The sequence below is a fragment of the Gymnoscopelus microlampas genome (assembly GCF_963454915.1).
Source record: "Gymnoscopelus microlampas genome assembly, chromosome: 11".
NCBI classification, from domain to species: Eukaryota; Metazoa; Chordata; class Actinopteri; order Myctophiformes; family Myctophidae; genus Gymnoscopelus; species Gymnoscopelus microlampas.
The window spans coordinates 10,763,374-10,782,707 of NC_139948.1; the positions used below are offsets into that span (position 1 = coordinate 10,763,374).

Consider the following 19,334-nt stretch of genomic DNA (forward strand, 5'->3'; position numbering starts at 1 on the left):
CTAGGCTTCAGAAAAAAGGCAAACTTCCTCAGTAAAAAGGAAAACTTAGGCTCATCGGACAGTGGTGAAAGAAATACTATTTATTTTTTCTTGAGTAAAAGTATCAATACTTCAATGTAGAAAGACTCTGTTACAAGTAAAAGTCCGTCATTCAAAATTTACTTGAGTAAAAGGGCAAAAGTATTGGTATCAAAACGTACTTAAAGTACCAAAAGTAAAATGACTTATTCTGCAGAATGTCCCATTTCGCAAGTTTTCAAAAACTTAAATCAATGTATGAAAATCATTCGAAAATGGCAGATCTACAAGCTCACAACATGTTGCATTGCAATGAGCTGTGAGCTTGATCGGCTATTTTCAAATAGCCAAAGTGTAAAAAGGGCTGAAGCCTGAAGTGGTTACATGTTTTGTAATAATAATCCAAATCTACAAATGAACTAGTAACTAAAGTTTCCAAATAATTGTAGTGAAGTAAAAGTATAATATTTTCCTCTGAGATGTACTGGAGTAGTAAAAGTACAGAACATTGGAAATATTCCAGTAAAGTAAAAAATACCTCAAAATTGCACTTAACTTAAGTACAGTAGTTGAGTATGTACTTAGTTACTTTACACCACCCATGGCATGGGGTCAGAGACGATTAACCTACACTTCATTCTACCACCATTATTCACGATTGTATATTGTGTACGGGGAATTCAACCCGCACACAGACACACATTATCAAACCGCGAAGATTCAGCTCCAAAAAGCCGATGGCCGTCCATTGTACGCAGGCACGGACGGGGTTCGAACCCGCGATCTTCGGTTTACGAGACCGACGCCTTACCACTTGGCCACCGCGCCTGGTAGCGAGCTGAACTTACGGGTTCAAACTTAAAGGTACAGCAGGCACCGAGCACAGGGGTTTATTTTTACTCGGAGTTCGTTATGGCTGAGGGATTGACTTTAATTAGCAACCGGTACTTTCATGTGCTGTTTAAAAACAACTTTACTTATAAGTGTCACGCGCACGGCGGAGTGGCACGGCGCGCACCCGCACGGATTCACCCAACCCGGATGTGTGTCCAGTATTGCCAGGTTTTGCGAGAGAAACAAGCAACCGGTTCTATGAAAACAAGGCCAAAAGAAGGCCACGTGAGCAATTTAAATCTATATTCGTCCGATATTTGAAAATAGCTCATCTACAAGCTCACAACGTGTCACAATGCGATGCGATGTGAGCTTGTAGATCTGCTGTTTTCAAACGAATCTTCTGGAAAAAGTGGGGTTTTTTATATTTAAAAAAAAACAACAACATTTTAACACACATCTGGTATGGGCCTCCCTGGCACAAAAAAATCAGATGGGGGTCCGTGTGGACAAATACATTTTAATTTGGGGGTCCTTGACATGAAAATGTTTGACAGCCACTGGTTTCAACAACATTAGAAAGCAAGCCCAAAAAACCGCAACCCGCAAGTCGCTACAAGCAACTTTACAGAAAAACAAGCCCAAAGTCGCTTATAATAAGCGGACATGGCAACGCCATGTGTGTCAGGGTGGAGGATGACAGCTGGGTTAGACCGGGCTCAATTGGTTTAGACTGCGTTCCGTCTGTGGATCCGGTCTAGAGCGGATACGGAAATAGTCTGTGTGCGTCCATATATTGTAGGTGTGGACATGACAGGATACAGTAGGCGGGCCTTAGAGCGGATATGAGCCCTGAACAGCAAATAGACACCACCAGGATTCTAGCCTGGCTGTTGGTGATGCGAGAGAGAGGTTACAGCTGAATGTGTCACTGCTATTAATAATCCTGTTGAAATGTATGTATTAAAATAACAATGTAGATGACGTGGGATTGAAGCCTGTGTGCTGTCATATGTCCGTCTGTTGTTCGCGTGTGTTAAATTAACAACTCATGTGGTAAGTTGGACTGATACACAAATCAAATGTGAGTGACCCGATGTGCTACGTTTATTAGCCGAAGAGCTCTTATAGCAGCTCTACGGTAGCCTGCTAGCTACGTGATTTATCATTCAGCAACACGGTGGATGAAAATACTAACTCATATTATTGTTAATATCCTTATTCTGAGCCTGGATGATAATGTTGAAAATAGGCTGACGCTCTTAACTACAGTAGGTGAACATACATGTAATGTCATCACGACTCCTCTCATCTCATAAATAGTTACACATAGTTAGTCCATGTAGGCAGGGGTGGAAAAAGTACTCACATTTTTTACTTAAGTAAAAGTATCAATACTGCAATGTAGAAATACTCTGTTAAAGTCCAGTAATCAAAATTTTCTTGAGTAAAAGTACAAAAGTATTGGTATCAAAATGTACTTAAAGCCAAAGTGCAGTAACTATGGGGGGGGGGGGGGGGGGAAATCACTGAAAATGTGTTTAAAAGTGATTCAACTGGTCAGCCAAATGAGATGTCGGCATATAAGTGATATTACAATAATAATGATATTGTAAATGTATAACATATTTACATATATTTCCTATATATATATACCTATATTTCTGTCTGCTTGATCATTACAGTCTTTGACGGAGCCCTGCGGGTCACTTCTGTTCCACCCCCTGCCTATCTGAACTCCCCCTGTTCGCTCCGCTATGCCTCTAGTGGTGGACGCCGTGTGGGCGCTGTGGAGCATCGGAGCGGGCGTCTACGACTACTTCCAAACCTCCGCCATGGAGGAGAGGATCCACGCGCTGGAGAACGTCCTCACCATCCACCAGTGTGTGATTATGGCCCTGTCCGCAGGCCTGCTCCTGCTCATGACCTACATACTGTGGAGAAAACACTGAAATCCCGGCCCCGACCTGGGCTGTTCCGACCGCGCTGCAACGCGCACGTTCAACCCTTCTCCATCGCGGCCCGAGAGAGACCTTCTCTAAAACCTCCAACATCTCGTCTTGTGTTGTTGACACCCAAATGACCGAGAGCGATGTGACATCCTAAACTTTTAAAATGTTTAGTGGCAGAGAAACCTTTGGACTGTTTGATATGCATTAGGCCACGGACCCCCTTTTGATATGATATTCATTTCTGGGACCCCAAAGTATACGGTGGTTATTTTACTCTGAGAGTCGATTAGTCACCCCATGGAGACTTGAACTCAACCCGAAAATAATGTGGGCGACTGTGTTTTGGGCCGTGTGTTCCGGTTACCCCTGGTGGACCCCGGACCCAACGTTCATAAACAGTGGTTTAGGGACTCCCAAAAAAAAATGTGGTGGGCAGGTGGCAATGTCAAATCTTGCGCAAATCTACTGAGACTTGAAATGTTAGTTCTCCGTCCATGTGTTAGAGAGGGGGAGCATATCGTCGCTGTCTGGCAGAAACCTTGTATCACCGCATTTCATCTATTAATGTTTTTTTTTATTATGTTTTTATGTTCTGCTAAACCGCTGTGCATACTGTCACTAGACTTACCAGTGTTTGTGCACATTATGTACTACTGTATACGTTTGGACATTTTTAACTTTTCCTTTCCCATAATAGAAGTCACAGGGTTGTCCAAATTTGGCCATGGGTGATGTCATCAGAGCCACGCCATCTGTCTATAACAGGAAGTGGATGGGGGGGTCAAAACCTTGCCCAAATATGGAGTCACACGTCATAGACGACTGTCGTCACAGAATGGCCACAAGATGTCCCAGATCCACGTGAAGCCAAACTGTCATTAGACCCTGTCTTGTTTCATAAACGAATGTCCTATTTTATTTATACTTAGTTGAGTGACTGTGTCGGGCGGAAAGTTCTTAAATTAGCCAATCCACCAGGTCACAACTTGTTGCATCCTGATGGGAAGACTTTCACCTACAGTATAATATGCCCAGGAAAGCCAGGTTCAAAGTGTTTAAGCCTGTCTGTGGGTTTTATAAATATTGAACAAATGAAACGTATTAATAAGAGTTTTTGACTAAAAAATAACTACATTTGAATCCATTATAACCCAAGTTTTCTTTTAGTTGCATTTCCTGAAGTAACGGTTTTGGATACAAGGTTTCCACCCGACAACAACGAAATCTGAGTTTGTGTGTAGTAATCAAGTGTGCTATACATTGTTTGAGGTTTGGAATTCAGCACTTGGAAAAGTTACTTTCATGGTTATGGCTTAACACTCGTGTGGTCTTTATGCTAGCTTGATGCCTCATCAAGTCAAGCACAGGCTGCTATTGAACACTGAAAAGTACACATTTTGGGTGACTGACATCTAAACACTTCTAATACCTGCATACCTGTTACTCAATGTGATGTTTTTGTACTGATGGAGAATAAGGGATTAACAATAGGATAACTGTTACATTTATACTTATATTTAATGACAGACTTTACATATCGTTGCTGTCCGACAGAAACCAGCTAACTCCATTTTGATGCTTTTGCATTTTTTTGATGAACACCCTTTACGTCTGTGTGTTGCTAAAAAAAATATTGAACCAATGAAAAGTATTAAAAAGCGCTTCTGACAAAATCAGTTAAACCCCATTGGATCCTCAAATGTTCTGCTAAACCAGTGAAGTCCACCGGGGTTAGCTGGTTTAGCTGACTCCTGGCTCCACCCCCTTTTGACCTCCAACCTCATTGTGAGCTTGGAGGTCCATTTAGCTGTTCTTATCAATGAAGAACAAAACCTCCTAACTCCACTTTTTTTCATTTCCTGAAAAATGAACATTTTGGAGTTGGCTGGTTCCTGCTGGACAGCAGAGATATATTAAGTCTGTAATTCAGAGAGCCAATGCAGATGTTTTGTGTCTAAGACCATTTTGTTTGTTATTGGCTTTTCGACTCTTAAGTCTGATTTATACTTCGTATGTAACTTGCTGAAAATATCCAATATCCAAGCTCACAACGCATTGTTGTGATGCATTGTGAGGTTGTAGATCTGCAATTTTTGGTAAGCGTCATACGATTATATACAAATCAGGCTTTACTTACTGCTGTAACGTCTCACCTAATGGGTTTCATTGTGTAAGTGCTGTTCCAAGTAACTGGGACAAAACAGTACCATGGCCATAATAAAAGGAAACGGAACATATTTTAATAGTAAATTGTACTGCTCATTGTTCATTGGTCTTCATTTGAGATTGCTCTCGATGTCTCAAAAGATGTCAAGTAGGGCTACAATTATTTTCTTAGTGACTATTCTATCGATGTCTTTTGCAATTAATTGAATGATCGAAAAAGCTCACAACGTGGTCCTTACTCATGCTCATTGTAAGATGGCACCATTTCTGTACTCACTATGTCTCAGAGGGCTGGAAACAATATTTCTTTTTTTTAATGCAAGAGCAAAACGCTCTTTTTCTATGCTCTTGCATTAATAAAACAAAATAAGAGGTTGGAATCTTGATTGAAATGACCAAAACCTGTCTACTTATGATGTTTCTGGTAGAAAGTTTTCTGAACTGTTCACAGCGCTCCTGAGACACAGACCAAATAGACAGAAATGGCACCATCTTATAATGAGCATTAGTGAGGACCACTTATATGAAGATAGGTTGAAAATGTGTGAGGTGGTCCTTTAACTTTTTCTTAGAATAGAGAATCTCTCTTTTTTTGTCTGGGAGATTGTTCTTTATGCCTCTATAAATCTTCCGACAAGAGAATGTTTGCAAAAGCCATTTCCAATGACTTGACAACAAAAGTGATAGTCGAGTCACATGTTATTTGTATAGACCCCTTATCAGACGACATCACACTGACATCATATACAACGTCATCACAGAGATGCGAGTGTACTACCCATATATGGGCAAGTGTTTCAACCAATCAGCAAAGCCGATTGAGAGACACACACACACTAAACCAGTGTTTATCAACCTTTTTGGTGCCAAGGCACACCTGGCATAGCCAAAATATCCCAGGGCACACCTAGAATTTAGCGTCTTCTGGCCCTGGGTGCATCTCTTCTTTGCTGGTGGAGCTCTCATCATCTTGTAGTAATAATACTGAGTGCCAAAGCATGTACCCTGTGCCCCTTTTATACAGTACCAGGTAGGACAACATATTTGCATTCCTATGGGTGATGGTCGCTACACTGAATGGACTCGGGCGTGGCTGTGTGTGAAACGGATGATGGCCGTATCGATTGACGGACGATCACCGCTATTGTTCTCGAGGGGCTGGGTTCACACTTTCTTCAAACGGCGCGGCACACCTCAGCAGTACTCGCGGCCCAAAATTGGGCCCTTTGCCAGGGTTGATAAACACTGCACTAAACGTTACTTTAACCCTCATCATGCTGGTAATTATCCCAGGACGTATGCAAAGCTATAGAATATAGTGTCTGCTCTCTACCTTGCTTGTAGATCTGCTATTTTCAGTGAGGCCCCTGAGTAACCCTGGTCAACCAAGTATATAGGGTTGAAGTGGCTAAAAGCCCATTAAATATTGTGTTGTTGTGCAGCAACACTGACACCCTGCAGGCTTCCAATCCCTCACCCACGAGGACCGCGCAGTCACTGGTGCAGTGGTGCTGCCAGTTGAACCTGAGTCTGCGGTGGTGGTGAGTGTACTTCACAAACGTATTCCAAAAGTGATTCACTTTTGGAATCTTATCGTCAACATTCTGATCGTCTTATCATCAACATAACCTGTAAAAAGAACAGAACCAGTAATCACATTTCTCCTAAAATATAATATATGGATTGTTTGTTTTTCAGTCTCCCTCTCTGTACATGCACATTGCCTTCTTTTAGTCTTGCATAATCAGTCACCGTCACTTCATAAAAGTGCTGTAATGATGAATTCACATGTGATCAATAAAACTTGAACCTTGAATCTCTGATGAAGGCTGACTAGGCCAAAACGTAAGCCTGTTGGTGAGTGCTACCATATACAGGTAGGTCTTTGGATATATACTACTAATTTGACTCTTACTGCCATCCATAGTTTATGTGTATCTGCCGGAAATCGTTCTGGGAACAGACTGAAAACAATAATTGTCTCATTTGTATGAGAAAATCATCAAAGGATGTATTTGTTGATTTTCTTTTTTTTTTTGGGGGGGGGGGGGCTCCCCAGTGTCCCTTGTACTCAAAACATTTTTTTTTAAACACTCAAGTCTTTCATCTTCATTTCATGGATTTTCTGAATGGGCGTGTCTGAACAGGCCATTTCACAATTTCGGTGAGGAGGGCGGGGGGAGGTGATGATTGACAGACAAACTTCCTCAATAGCGCCCCTCTGCCCAAAGAGGACGTTTTACTATTGGAGCTGAAAAGGCTTGGAATGACAGACAGACAGATTATGAAAAAAATATCTGGTTATTTAGGCTTAAACCTGTATAAAACGTATTAAGGGACAATATTTATATAAAATAAATATTTTTTAAATTCATGGTGTATTCCCTTTAAGTCATTTGACGAGGTCAAGGTTGTGTTTTGTGAAGTAAACATCCAGAAGAACCTAAACTGTTCTTGACAGAGCCCCGTGGCCATTTTGCTCTCACGCCATATCTGCGGGTTTGGAAACGCCACACCACGGGGGTGCCCATGTATGACCTAAGAGCAAAATGGCCGCTGTGTGAATATGGTGAATTGTCTGTCTGCTTTCACCTCTGAACTCCCCAGTGTGCTCCACTATGAAACAACTGGATGGTGTGAAGACAGTGTGGAACATCGGAAAAGATGTCTATGACTATGTCCACACCAGTACCATGGAGAAGAGGATCCAAGCACTGGAGAAAGGGCTCATATTCCAGCAGTGGGTGATTATCGCTATGATATTCTGGCTCCTGCTCATCACGGTCATTTTAATTAAGAGCTGGGCGTCTGATCAGAAGAATAAGACAGAAGAAGAGATTAAAAAAGAAAAATAGAAATAATCTAATTGTAATTTAGTGCATGGACACATTAATGTATAGGGCTAGGTGGTGAAGACCCCCCTGTTGTTGTTTTTTGTGGGGACTACGGATGAAAATTTGCATCATTGCTAAGTCTGTACAATATTTACACTATATTTATAAGTATTGTTCATTAATATGGGCTGTCCCGTCTCAATAAACAAATAAAGTATGTTCAGTTGCTGCGCTAGTCGTGTCTTTTTCATGACTTTCTCCTCATTGGCTGTCCTTTAAGCCAATTCAGCACGACACTCTCTAATTTACCGTCGCCAACTTACAGTAGACACAGACACACGTTACTCTTTACCCTCCGTCAAGCATTTAACCTTCAATAACCTTTTCATGCAAACTAAAGAAAGGGCAAAGAACTAAAGAATAGCGGACAAAAGGGTGACATTCATGCACTTTTACTGCAGGCACAAACAATCCAACATCTAACTGTAAACATAAAATTCGCTAAGTGATCCTGGGCACTACACTCCCCCCACCAGCCTAGGGAGGTCAGGGCCGAGCTCATGCCGGGTGCAGTACGTTAGTCCGACAGCGCATTCCTCCGACAGCGCAGCGCTCCGACGTTTCCAATACTAAACCCGAACCAAACCCGCACCCTAACCCTAACCGCACGCGGATGCCACATAGTCGGAGAAAAGGTCTGTCGGATTAACGCATGCCTCCCGCTCATGCCTCCTTCAATGCATGAGAGCCAACAGACCTTCTTGTCACTGACAGGGGGGAGTTTCCCCGGTTGGACGTAGCGAGTGGAAGGAACACGTTATTCCAACCAGTTCCCTTCCCCTCCATCAGGCGCCCCGGCTGACCAGGGGGAGGCAGTATAGTGACCAGGATTACTACATGTTTTTGTGAGGGTATTAACTACCCTAGGAGACACAGGGAGAACATGCAAACTCCACACAGAGTAGGCCCTTTCGCCAAGCTACTAGGCTTCTAATAAAAGCTGCAGTATTAAATAACATATTCAATTCCTTTTATTCATTTTTATCTAATATAATCCTGACCTGAGCTCAATCAATTCTCCAGTTATAGGCAACATAGAAGGGGGGGGGGGGGGGGGGTTATTTTCATATTTCCACACAGCAGCTCTAAGGTGTATTAAAGACATATTTCAATGTTGAAAATTAGTGGTATTCCCCTTTAAGTGAATAGACACTTTTGTTGATTTTGATGTCAAATATTGGACATGATGTAGTCTGGGAGACTTCGCCTCGGCGCCTGAACAGCAGGGGCGCGGCCACTGCGTTCTGATTCAAATCAACAGCCAATGAAGAAAAGGGGGCGGGATCCACATGCAGTGGGTGTTGCATGTAAATAGGAGCGACGGGAAGCAATTTCTCCTTGAGAAATTGCGGCCGCCATTGTTGTGTACTGCTGTTTGCCTCTCGCCGGACTGTTTAGACGAGTTGCACAGCTCTCAGACCGGTAAGAGGCGTGTCCGCTCAGATTCTGAGTGTAAGTTACATCCCGCCCACAAATACCAGGGTTCTGGCCCAGAAGTTTCCTCGCCCCTCCCGTTTGTATGCGAGAGCTGGCGAAAACTTCTGGGAACTCAGATTAGACATGATGCAATATCTCCACCTCCCTCTTGCAATTTCTTGTGCGTGCCACACAGGACAACCTAACCTAACCAGTTTTGGGCAGGTTGACAGCCAGCAATGCCCCTTAACCACTTAAACCCCAAAGTTGGTTGACTGGAGTCCCTCAGGGCTCTATATTAGTGTATTTTCTGTTTTCACTCTACATTGAAGATAGCAGATCTACAAGCTGATAGTTTCCCCCATGAAGTCAGATAATGGGGTTTAAGTGGTTGAAGTACAATAGAGCGTGCCAAAATTCCTGAAAGGGGCGTCAACAAGTGTATTTTGGTAGCGGCGGACATCTTTGAGGGGTAAAAACCAGGTTGACTTAACATTGCCCAATGCCACCCCCCCCCCCCCCCCCCCCCCCCCCCCGTGGTGACGACGCGTTGGCACGCTCTATAGGGAGCGGCAGCATAGCTGACTGACGTTCACATTCAAGGGACTTTCCATTTGCAAATGCACGTACACAATTTAGGACACTTCCTGTCAGTGTGTTCTCACCGAAAGCCAGGTAAGAATATATTCACACTGACTTGAAAAATATTGTTGGAACTGATATTTTCTGACTATAATGTCAAGTACAGTAACACTGTATTGTGACATTTTCTTAGCTGTGGAATAACGCATAAGTAACACTGTTATTATTGGCTCAGGGTTTATTGTTGTGGAGAAAGCAGTCAAGCACAAGGCAACACAGGTTTTCAGAACAAAAAATGCCATTTATCTTCCCAATTTCAAATAACAGCATCTAAAAAAAAATGTATTTGGCCCTTAAAAGAGGTCAACTAAACATAATTCTACTAACTAATTAATACTTAACAAAACAAGTTGTGGGCTCAACTGTAATCTAGTATTGCATGATTTATCATTCTGTTACCCTGTAGCTGAAAACACCAACTGTTTATACTTCATATCCTTATTCTGAGCCTGGATTATAATGTTGAAAATAGCACTATTTTACCTACAGTAGCTGACATTGCAATTACTATAAATATAATGTCATCATGACTCATCTTAAGGCAGCTCTCCTACCGGATCAAGTCTGTCAGGAGAAGGCGTGCTCAACTCAAGGGGAGGCTTGAGGTGTAGTGGTCTCATACAATTTAACTGGGTGCAGATTCTTGACGATATACGATGAAAGGATTATCCGGATTATACATTATACGATTATACGTTTCTCTAGGAAGACTGCTGTAGACAAACCTATTAAATAGAACAAAAGGAACTACTCAAGAGAGTGTGGATAATCCTTTCATTGTATATCATGAGTCATCTTATCTTATAGTTCTGTATGTCCATGTAGGGTACTGTAAGAGATGCCTTTGTTTCAACGTCTATTACTGTACATCAGTGGTACTCAAGCTATTTACCCCAAATCTACAGTAAGAACATGTTAAAGGTAGGGTAAGTGATATGCAATTATTCAAATAATTGCAAAATGGGTCTATGTTCTGATAGTACTCGTTATATAGAGTGTCCTGTCCATATAAGGAGTCTCCCATGTCTCGCCAGCTCTTTATTGAACAGAAAATGCCTTTTCAGTGCTCTCTCCTGATTGGCTCAAATGTTGTCACCTACCTGAAAATGTACTATATTCTGTTTACTAAAGAGCTGGAGATACCCCTGTGACCGAACAAACGCTCTGTAGCAATGATTACTATTACAATATAGTACTTTAACCTTTTTAACAAAAACAAAAATAATCAAAATAAATATCACTTACCCTACCTTTAATTGTAAGCCATGATTTGGTTTGATATGGTCTGTGATTTGGTCCACAATTACTTTACTGTCTACTGCAGTAAAACACTGATCAAAATGATAATTCCTGAACGTCCTCTAATTGTATTTACTTGAATGGGGAAGATTACAGTAACTATCAAATTCTTAGCTGTAGAGGAGACCCCCTCTCGTCAACCTCTGTGGGGTCAACTACATGCTGTGGTCAACTGGAACTGAAAATATAGTTTGTTTGTGATACGTTTAGATGTTATCTGTTTTATATATGTGAGGCATGTATCAGTTTGTGGAAATACGTAAAAAAAAAAAAAAAAGATTGATTGAAAGAAAGGAACTGAAAATATAATGATCCTATATTTTTGTCTGCTTGATCATTATACAGTCTTTAACGGAGCTCCGCTGGTCATTACCTGTCTGCTTTACCCACGCCTCACAACTTCTCTCTGTTCTACGCCATGAAAATAAAGAAAGAAACACTGGATGCTTTGATGACTGATATCTATGGCATCGTCGACCCCTCGGAGGACTTCTTCTACAAGATGCAGAACCGTGACATGCTGAAAATACTCATAGTTCAGCAGTGGGTGGTGATGGCCCTGTTAGCAGGAGGAATAGCCTTGCTGGTCCTGCTGCTCATGTGCAAGCTGATCAAGGGCCCTTGATCAGCCCAGAAAAAAATAAAAATGAAAATAGAAAAACGCTTACTGTTGTAATTTGCCAAGTGAGTGCCTCATTCACTTGAGATATAGTGATATAACTCACTCACTTGAAATACTTTACTACTATTTTTGTTTGTTGTCTGGTCAGACTTCATATTGATTAATTATTTGTCTCCACCAGGCAGGACGGCCAAAAGCTGGAGACTATGTTTTCACTCCTGTCCGTCCATCCGTCCAAGTGTGTGTGGAAGGTAATGAAGAAAGGTTGAGCGGTACCGTGCCTGAGATTATCTGCTCACACACTCAAACTCTCACAGACAGGGGCGAAAATTTTCCGCATGCCGGCCATTCTAGTCTGGCAAAGATAAAAAAGTTAACATAACTTATTGATTGATTGATTGATGTACTTTATTTAGTAAGACATGAGAACAACAGTACATGGAAGTACAAATTCACAATACAAGGTCTACTAAACTGGAAGACTCATAAAAGCACTGAGCTTGTTTCAAATGAGTTCCCCATGCACACAAATCATGATGACATATAAGAGACAGACAGATATACACAACTACTATAGAATGTCATACAATCAGTTTACAGGTTACTGGTATGAAGAGTGAGAAATATGTACAAAAGGAGAAGGAGAGAGGGGGGGGGGGGGGGGGTAGGGGGGTAGGTTAGGTTAGGACTTAGACAGGGGCCATTTTCCAATTGCAGCCTCCTGAAGGTGTATCTTTAGGGCTGTTTTGAAAGAGAGTAGGGTTTTACACTCCTTTACTCCTTTTGGTAGGGCGTTCCACATTTTTGATGAATAGCATGAGAACGAGTTACTTCCCTTTGTTGAGCCAAAAAAGGGTTGGACAAGGTTTGTGGAGCTGCCTCTGGTATTGTGATCATGGACATCATTAACATTTTGGAAGTATTTTGACAAATACAGGGGGATCCCAATGTTGTGATATATCTTGAAGACCAGGCCCATAGCAAGTTGCTGTACTCTGTCCGCAACCCTAAGCCATCCAATCCTATCAAAATGATCAGGGGTTAGATGGGTTTTGTAGTTGAGGCCAAGAAGTAGCCTTACAAGTTTGTTTTGGGATGTTTGGAGCCTTGTTTTTAAGGCCTTGGAGGTGTTGTGATACCATGAAGTACATGCATAATCGTAATGACCTTGTATGAGGGCCACTGCAAGAGTCTTCAGAGTCTTCTTACTGACTTTACGATCAATACTCCGCAAATAGCGTGTTTTTTTGTGGACCGTTTTGATCGTTTTTTCAGCATTTTTGTCACCAGAGAGGTCAGCCTCCAAGATAGAGCCCAGGTAGGTAATTTTGTTTTTTCTTTTGATGATATCATCACCCGCTTTGCGCCTCTGCTAGTCTCAACAAGGTGGTAATAATTGTTGTGCCGTGATCCTGTCACTCTGGTTCAATAAAACCCTAAAGTCCAGTTTATAGACAAAATACGACCTGATATATCACAAAGGCAATTCCCTCCACATCAAAGTCTGCATGCAATCAAGCGTTCATTTGAGCGCCTGGAGAATTCTGCAGTAGGGGGGGGGGGGGGGGGGGGAAGCCGTTTCAATGCATTCCCTATAGGAAGTCACGTGGTTTTGATGCGCTGACTTGTCGCATGGCTTCACCAGCGCATCAAAACCACGTGACTTCCATAGGGAATGAAATGAACCCCCCCCATGAAGCATGCATAACGCATGCTTTGAGTGTTTTAACTGTGTGTACGAGGCCTGAGGGCCCTATCATGTGTGGCGCCTTATCCATTGTTTTATTATTTTGGAAAACATTAAAAAATTGTGAAAATAGCCGATTTACAAGCTCACAATGTGTCTATTTTCACAAAAAAAAATAATAATAATAATAAAAGGTCTTCTAAAAAAATACATCCTCTGTTATGCACATGCCATGTGTGAGTGAGGTGTATTGTAAGTTTACATGAAGCATGGGATGGATATCAAATTGTACTGGTATACAGGATAAGGGGCGGACATCCTAACTTATATCAGTGATGACTTTCTTGGCATTCTCCTCAGAATTGGGAATGAGCAAACAACTAAACTATAGTTATATTGAAAGACATTTCCAGAATAAGCACATCCGAAAGTATCTGCCCGGGGATCAGAGAGAGAGATTTCAGAGCTACAGAAAACAGAGCAGAAATGTACAGAGCTGTACTTTTAAGAATTCAATCTCCATATGACTCTTTTGATAGTAAAGGTTGCATTGCTGAATTGGAACGTGGTTGCACTCTATTTTAATGACGTGACGCGCACGAGGCAAATCATGCCTCCTTCATCTTTCCACTTTGTTGGAGTCAGACAAGTCACTGCCCCTAAGCTCACCAAGTTGTTGTCCCAGAGAGAAATGTTTTGGAATGGATCCATCAACTTAAAGGTGCACTATGTAACCAGAGGTCATCAACATGTCCGTGGCAAGACATGTCTATATGTTCGTGGCACAATTTTTATTTTGAAAAAAGTATATCAAAATATAGCCTAGGCTATATTTTCTTCATTATAATATAAAAACATATAAAAAAATGTGTTTGAATAACTTTAGTGACTCGTAAAGTAACATGCTCATTAATATGTGCAGGAGATTTGTAGTATTGCACATGGTGCCTGTACACAATTGCATCAGGTGAAGACAACAAGGCAGCTAGAAGAAATGATTGCTAATAGCTGCCTCAATTCTGTGAAAATAGCTAAATGTGCTGTTTGTTGGAGAAAAACAGATTTTCTTTCTTTTTTAAGACAGCAGAGTGTAGGCTATGTGGTGTGGTCAGACAATGAAATAATTATAAAGTCGACGGCATGCAAGGGACCACAGTGAAAAAATGGTGCAGGAAAAGAGCAAAAACACAGGCATGTCATGATTGTCATCTGTTCAGAAAGAGTTATTTGCTACCAAGGCAAAGGAGGGCAGAACTGGATAAGTAAAGCATGGTTGCAAAAGTGCTCCTCGGTGCACAGGTCTCCGCCAGGTCGGTGGGATAAAATCTGTAGGAGTAATATCAAAAAATGGGCTTTGCACAAATCGGGCTCCTGGTGGGGCTATAACAGGCCACACCAAATTGTCGTGATTAAGTGGCTCAGTAGATAATGCAGACATACTATTGTTTTAAAATGTGCAGCACATTGGAATAGACCCTATGACACATTAGAAGTCCAAGTATACATTTTGGGCTAGGCCTATGTGTTTTTGGTAAAATGATTATTTTGCATGTCCGTGGCAAAAATGAAATATTAATAAAAATGTCCATCACAAGCTGTATGTAACTTTCCTCTTCTACCCAGGATTTGAACCCGGTTTCCTGTGCAAGTGCTGACATTATTACCTCTGTCAGGAGGGGGGGGGGGGGGGGGCGTTGTCACACACACACACACACACACACCCACACACACACACACACACACACACACACACACACACACACACACACACACACACACACACACACACACACACACACACACAATCAGTGTAGAAGTGCACAGTATGGCATGGTTAACTTGGTGCACTATAGAAATAATACCAGTCAGAGAATCCTTTATACCAGAGAGTTGCATATTAAAGGAACAATGTTGGCTCTTCCTATCATTGTGAAGCAGAATTCACCAAGTGTTGGATTGTTCACCCACTAATAGGGAACGTGAGCTGGGTTTAGACTGTCGTGAGACAGCTTAGTTTTACCCAACTGATGATGTGTTGTTGCAATAGTAATCCCGCTCTGTACGAGAGGAACTGCAGGTTCAGACATGTGGAGCATAGGCTACAGATAATGTGGTAGCTGGTGAGGTAGGCTCACAGATCAACACATTGTCAATAGACAACACTATTAATCTACTGTCACCAGTATGGCTAATACAGTGCACATCATCCAATAAACATATTATAAACACAGAATAAAATCACCACTGCCCTGAAGTATAAACACCAACTGTTTATTCTGAGCCTGGATTCTAATGTTGAAAATAGTACTGTTCTAACTATAGTGGCTGACAATACAATGACCATAAATCTTATCTTATCTTATAGTTACTACTGTTTTGTTTCAACGTTTACATCAGTGGTACTCAAGCTGTTTACAATTTGATAAGAGTTTTTATCCCTGGGACCCCAATCTACAGTAAGAACAGTTTTATTGTTCGACATGATATGGTCTGTGATTTGGCCCACAATTCCTTTACTGTCTACTGCAGTAAAACACTGATCAAAATGACAATTCCTGAACGTTCTCTATATTTGTATTTACTTGTAATGGGGAAGATTACTGTTACTATCAAACACTTACCTGCAGAGGAGAACCCCTCTCGTCAACCTCTGTGGGGTCAACTGTCTACATGCTGTAGTCAACTGGAACTGAAAATATAATTATCCTATATTTAAATAAATATATATTATATAAATGAAATCAACTGCTGAGGTCAGCAAAACTAAAGTTCTATGACAATACATTTTCTGAATCCCAGAACGACATGACATCCACATGGAAGATTAATAATGAACTTATAAATAAAAAAACAACAGGTCTAATTTGCAAACTGAATTTAGAATGGCAGACACAATTATTTCTAATTCCTCTGTAAAAGCCAATGAATTAAAAAAATGTGAATATTGGTCCTTCTCTTGCAGGCAAAATACCAAATACGCCACTGTTTATCTCTGGGTTAAAGTGTCCCTCTCATCCCTTTGTGCTTGATCCTATCACGGAGAATGAGCTTACTGAAATTATATATTTACTGCTAATGTTATTATCAGTATTATTTACATTTTTTTTAAATGTGCAAATCAAATAAACTAAACTGAACTGAAAATATAATGATCCTATATTTTTGTCTGCTTGATCACTACAGTCTTTAACGGAGCCCTGCGGGTCATTACCTACACCCACGCCAGACAACTCCTCACATTGACACACCCTGTCAAAACCAAAAGTAACAACACAGTGTTACACAGTGTTCTCACCGAAAGGTAAGCATATCTTCACACTGCTGAAAAATATTGCTGGAATTGATATTTTCAGTCTATATCTTATGGATGGAACAAGAGTAATAAGTAAGAGAATAAGTAAGAGAATAAGTAAGAGATTAACACTTAACAAAACAAGTTGTGAGCTCAACTGTTTGCCATCCATTAGCCTACAGTATTTAATGATTTATCATTCTGTTACCCTGAAGCATAGGCGATTTTATCATCTGTCAGGAGGGGGGGGGGGCAAGATTTTGTCATGACGCACGCACGCACGCACACACACACACACGCACGCACACTCTATACCAGAGAGTTGCATATCGTCACACTCCTAAACTAATGGCCTAAGTCATTTTTTTTCAATAAAAAAAAAAACAGATCCAAAATAAAACTATGATATTTCTTAATCATTTCACCCAAATCGTTAATAACAAATTATGACTATTAACATAAAAATAACACTGTCTGTCAGTAATGCAAAATCACCACTGCCCTGAAGTTTAAATACCAACTGTTTATTCTGAGCCTGGATTCTAATGTTGAAAATAGTACTGTTCTAACTATAGTGGCTGCAATGCAATGACCATAAATATTATCATTACAGTCTTTGACGGAGGTCATTACCTTTACCCATCCCAGACAAGTCCTCTACAGTATGCTCTCCGACATGAAAGAAATGATGGATATGGCTAAGGGTACAGCTTTGACTGGGCTCAATGGGTGGTTGGTGGTGGCCTACGTAGTAACACATGTACGAAAGTTACAGTAAAACCTCCTCAGAGAAAGTCCTCGCCACCATGGAGAAGACGAACCAGGGGCTGGAGAACAATCTCGCCACCATGGAGAAGAAGAACCACGGGCTGGAGAACAATCTCGCCACCATGGAGAAGATCCTCGCCGACATTGAGAAGAGGAACCAGGGGCTGGAGAACAGGAACCATGTGCTGGATAACAGGAACCATGTGCTGGATAACAGTCTCGCCACCCTGGAGAAGATCCTCGCCACTATGGAGTACAGGATCCTTGTGCTGATGACCATCTTCGCCACAATCACCCCATTGGTGATGCTGGCCCTGTTGGCATTCCTGGTCCGGCTCTTCATCCGCAGGTCATAGGAGCCTTGACTGATCAAGGGCCCTTATATGATATATATACAGTATATATACTTTATTGAGTCAAAACATGTTAAGAAGGGTTGGGTTTTTTTCACATTTCATGTTCCTGTTGTTAACAGACATTTCGACCCTTTTTGTCCTTTTTTTTCTGTGCACATAATAAATAACAACCCTTCACCTATACAAAAAGGGGGATAAATTAAAATAAACAAAATTAATTTAATTCATGTATCCGAATACATATCCTTTATGAGGGAACATAAACAGGTAATATTAAGAAATAACATTTAAAAAATAATATGTTAAAAAAAGTTAGGCTTTGTTGTGTCATTTTGGTAATAGAAGACCTATTCATTTTTGTTTCTGAATACTTGGGGGTTTAAACAGATAAAGTGAAATAAATCAATCTTCCGAAATATAGTCCTTATTTATTCAAAATATAGAGAGCCCATCATTTTTCAAATAACTTGTCCTTTCCATTAATTTTATAAGTCACCTTCTCCATCAAATACATGTCTTCCACTTTTTCCAGACATCTATCTACCCTGGGTGGTTCCAAGCCTTTCCAACCAAGCCTTTGAGAGCTGTAATTCTCAGAATCCAAAAATTCAAAGAATATTGTGTTTTTCTAAGTAAACAGCTCTTGCAAATATTTGTTCTATTGTTTGTGAAATTTTGGACAAAAGGTTTGTATTTTATCATGTGAGTATAATATGGATATGGTCCTCATTATTCTCCCCACATTACATTAGAGTTTAGTGTGTACTTGGATATCGACAGAGGTGTTTGGAAATACCTTATATTCCTCTTCCAAGCATATTCCTGCCAAAAAGGGGATCTTATATGGTTGAAAATGTCTTTAAAACTCTGATTCCACTAATTTCCTTGTATAATTATTTTCCATTCTTTATACCATTTATCGTTAATGTGATCTCGATCTTCAATTTTGTTTTCCTGAAATATTAGATACATTTGTCCAATTGTGTTTTTGTAATCGTGTCTTTGATTTTACAATATATCTCAAGATCAAGGGCCCTTGATCAGGCCAGAAATAAAAAAAATAATAAAAAAAAACGCTTACTGTTGTAATTTGCCATTCACTTGAAATACAGTGATACAACTCACTCACTTGAAATACTCACTCACTTGAAATACTATACTATTTTTGTTTGGTTGTCTGGTCAGATTCAATGCATGGCCAAAAGCCAGAGACTATGTTTTCACTCCTGTCCGTCCGTCCCTCCGTCCGTTCAAGGTTTTACGAAGAAAGGTTGAGCGGTGCCTGAGATTAGCTGTCCACAGATTCAAACTCTCAAGGCGGACAGGAGCAAAAACATATTTTCCGCCTGCCGGCCGTTCCAGTATTAGTCCATGAGCCAGGTTTTTAA

General features: G+C 40.9%; 1 protein-coding gene across 2 annotated transcripts; it reads left to right on the forward strand.

Annotated features, from left to right (window-relative positions):
- The first annotated feature begins 1,749 nt into the window (after positions 1-1,749).
- LOC311054949 (uncharacterized protein) lies at positions 1,750-19,334 on the forward strand. Of its 2 annotated transcripts, XM_084070985.1 has the most exons (3): positions 1,750-1,908; positions 2,538-2,557; positions 17,448-19,334. In XM_084070985.1, the coding sequence occupies exon 3, from the start codon at positions 17,581-17,583 to the stop codon at positions 17,944-17,946; it is 366 nt and encodes a 121-aa protein (XP_083927111.1). In that variant the 5' UTR covers positions 1,750-1,908; positions 2,538-2,557; positions 17,448-17,580; the 3' UTR covers positions 17,947-19,334. The 2 variants fall into 2 exon arrangements, with proteins under 2 accessions (XP_083927111.1, XP_083927112.1); XM_084070986.1 differs by lacking the exons at positions 1,750-1,908; positions 2,538-2,557 and adding an exon at positions 16,712-16,831 and having other exon boundaries at positions 17,436-19,334.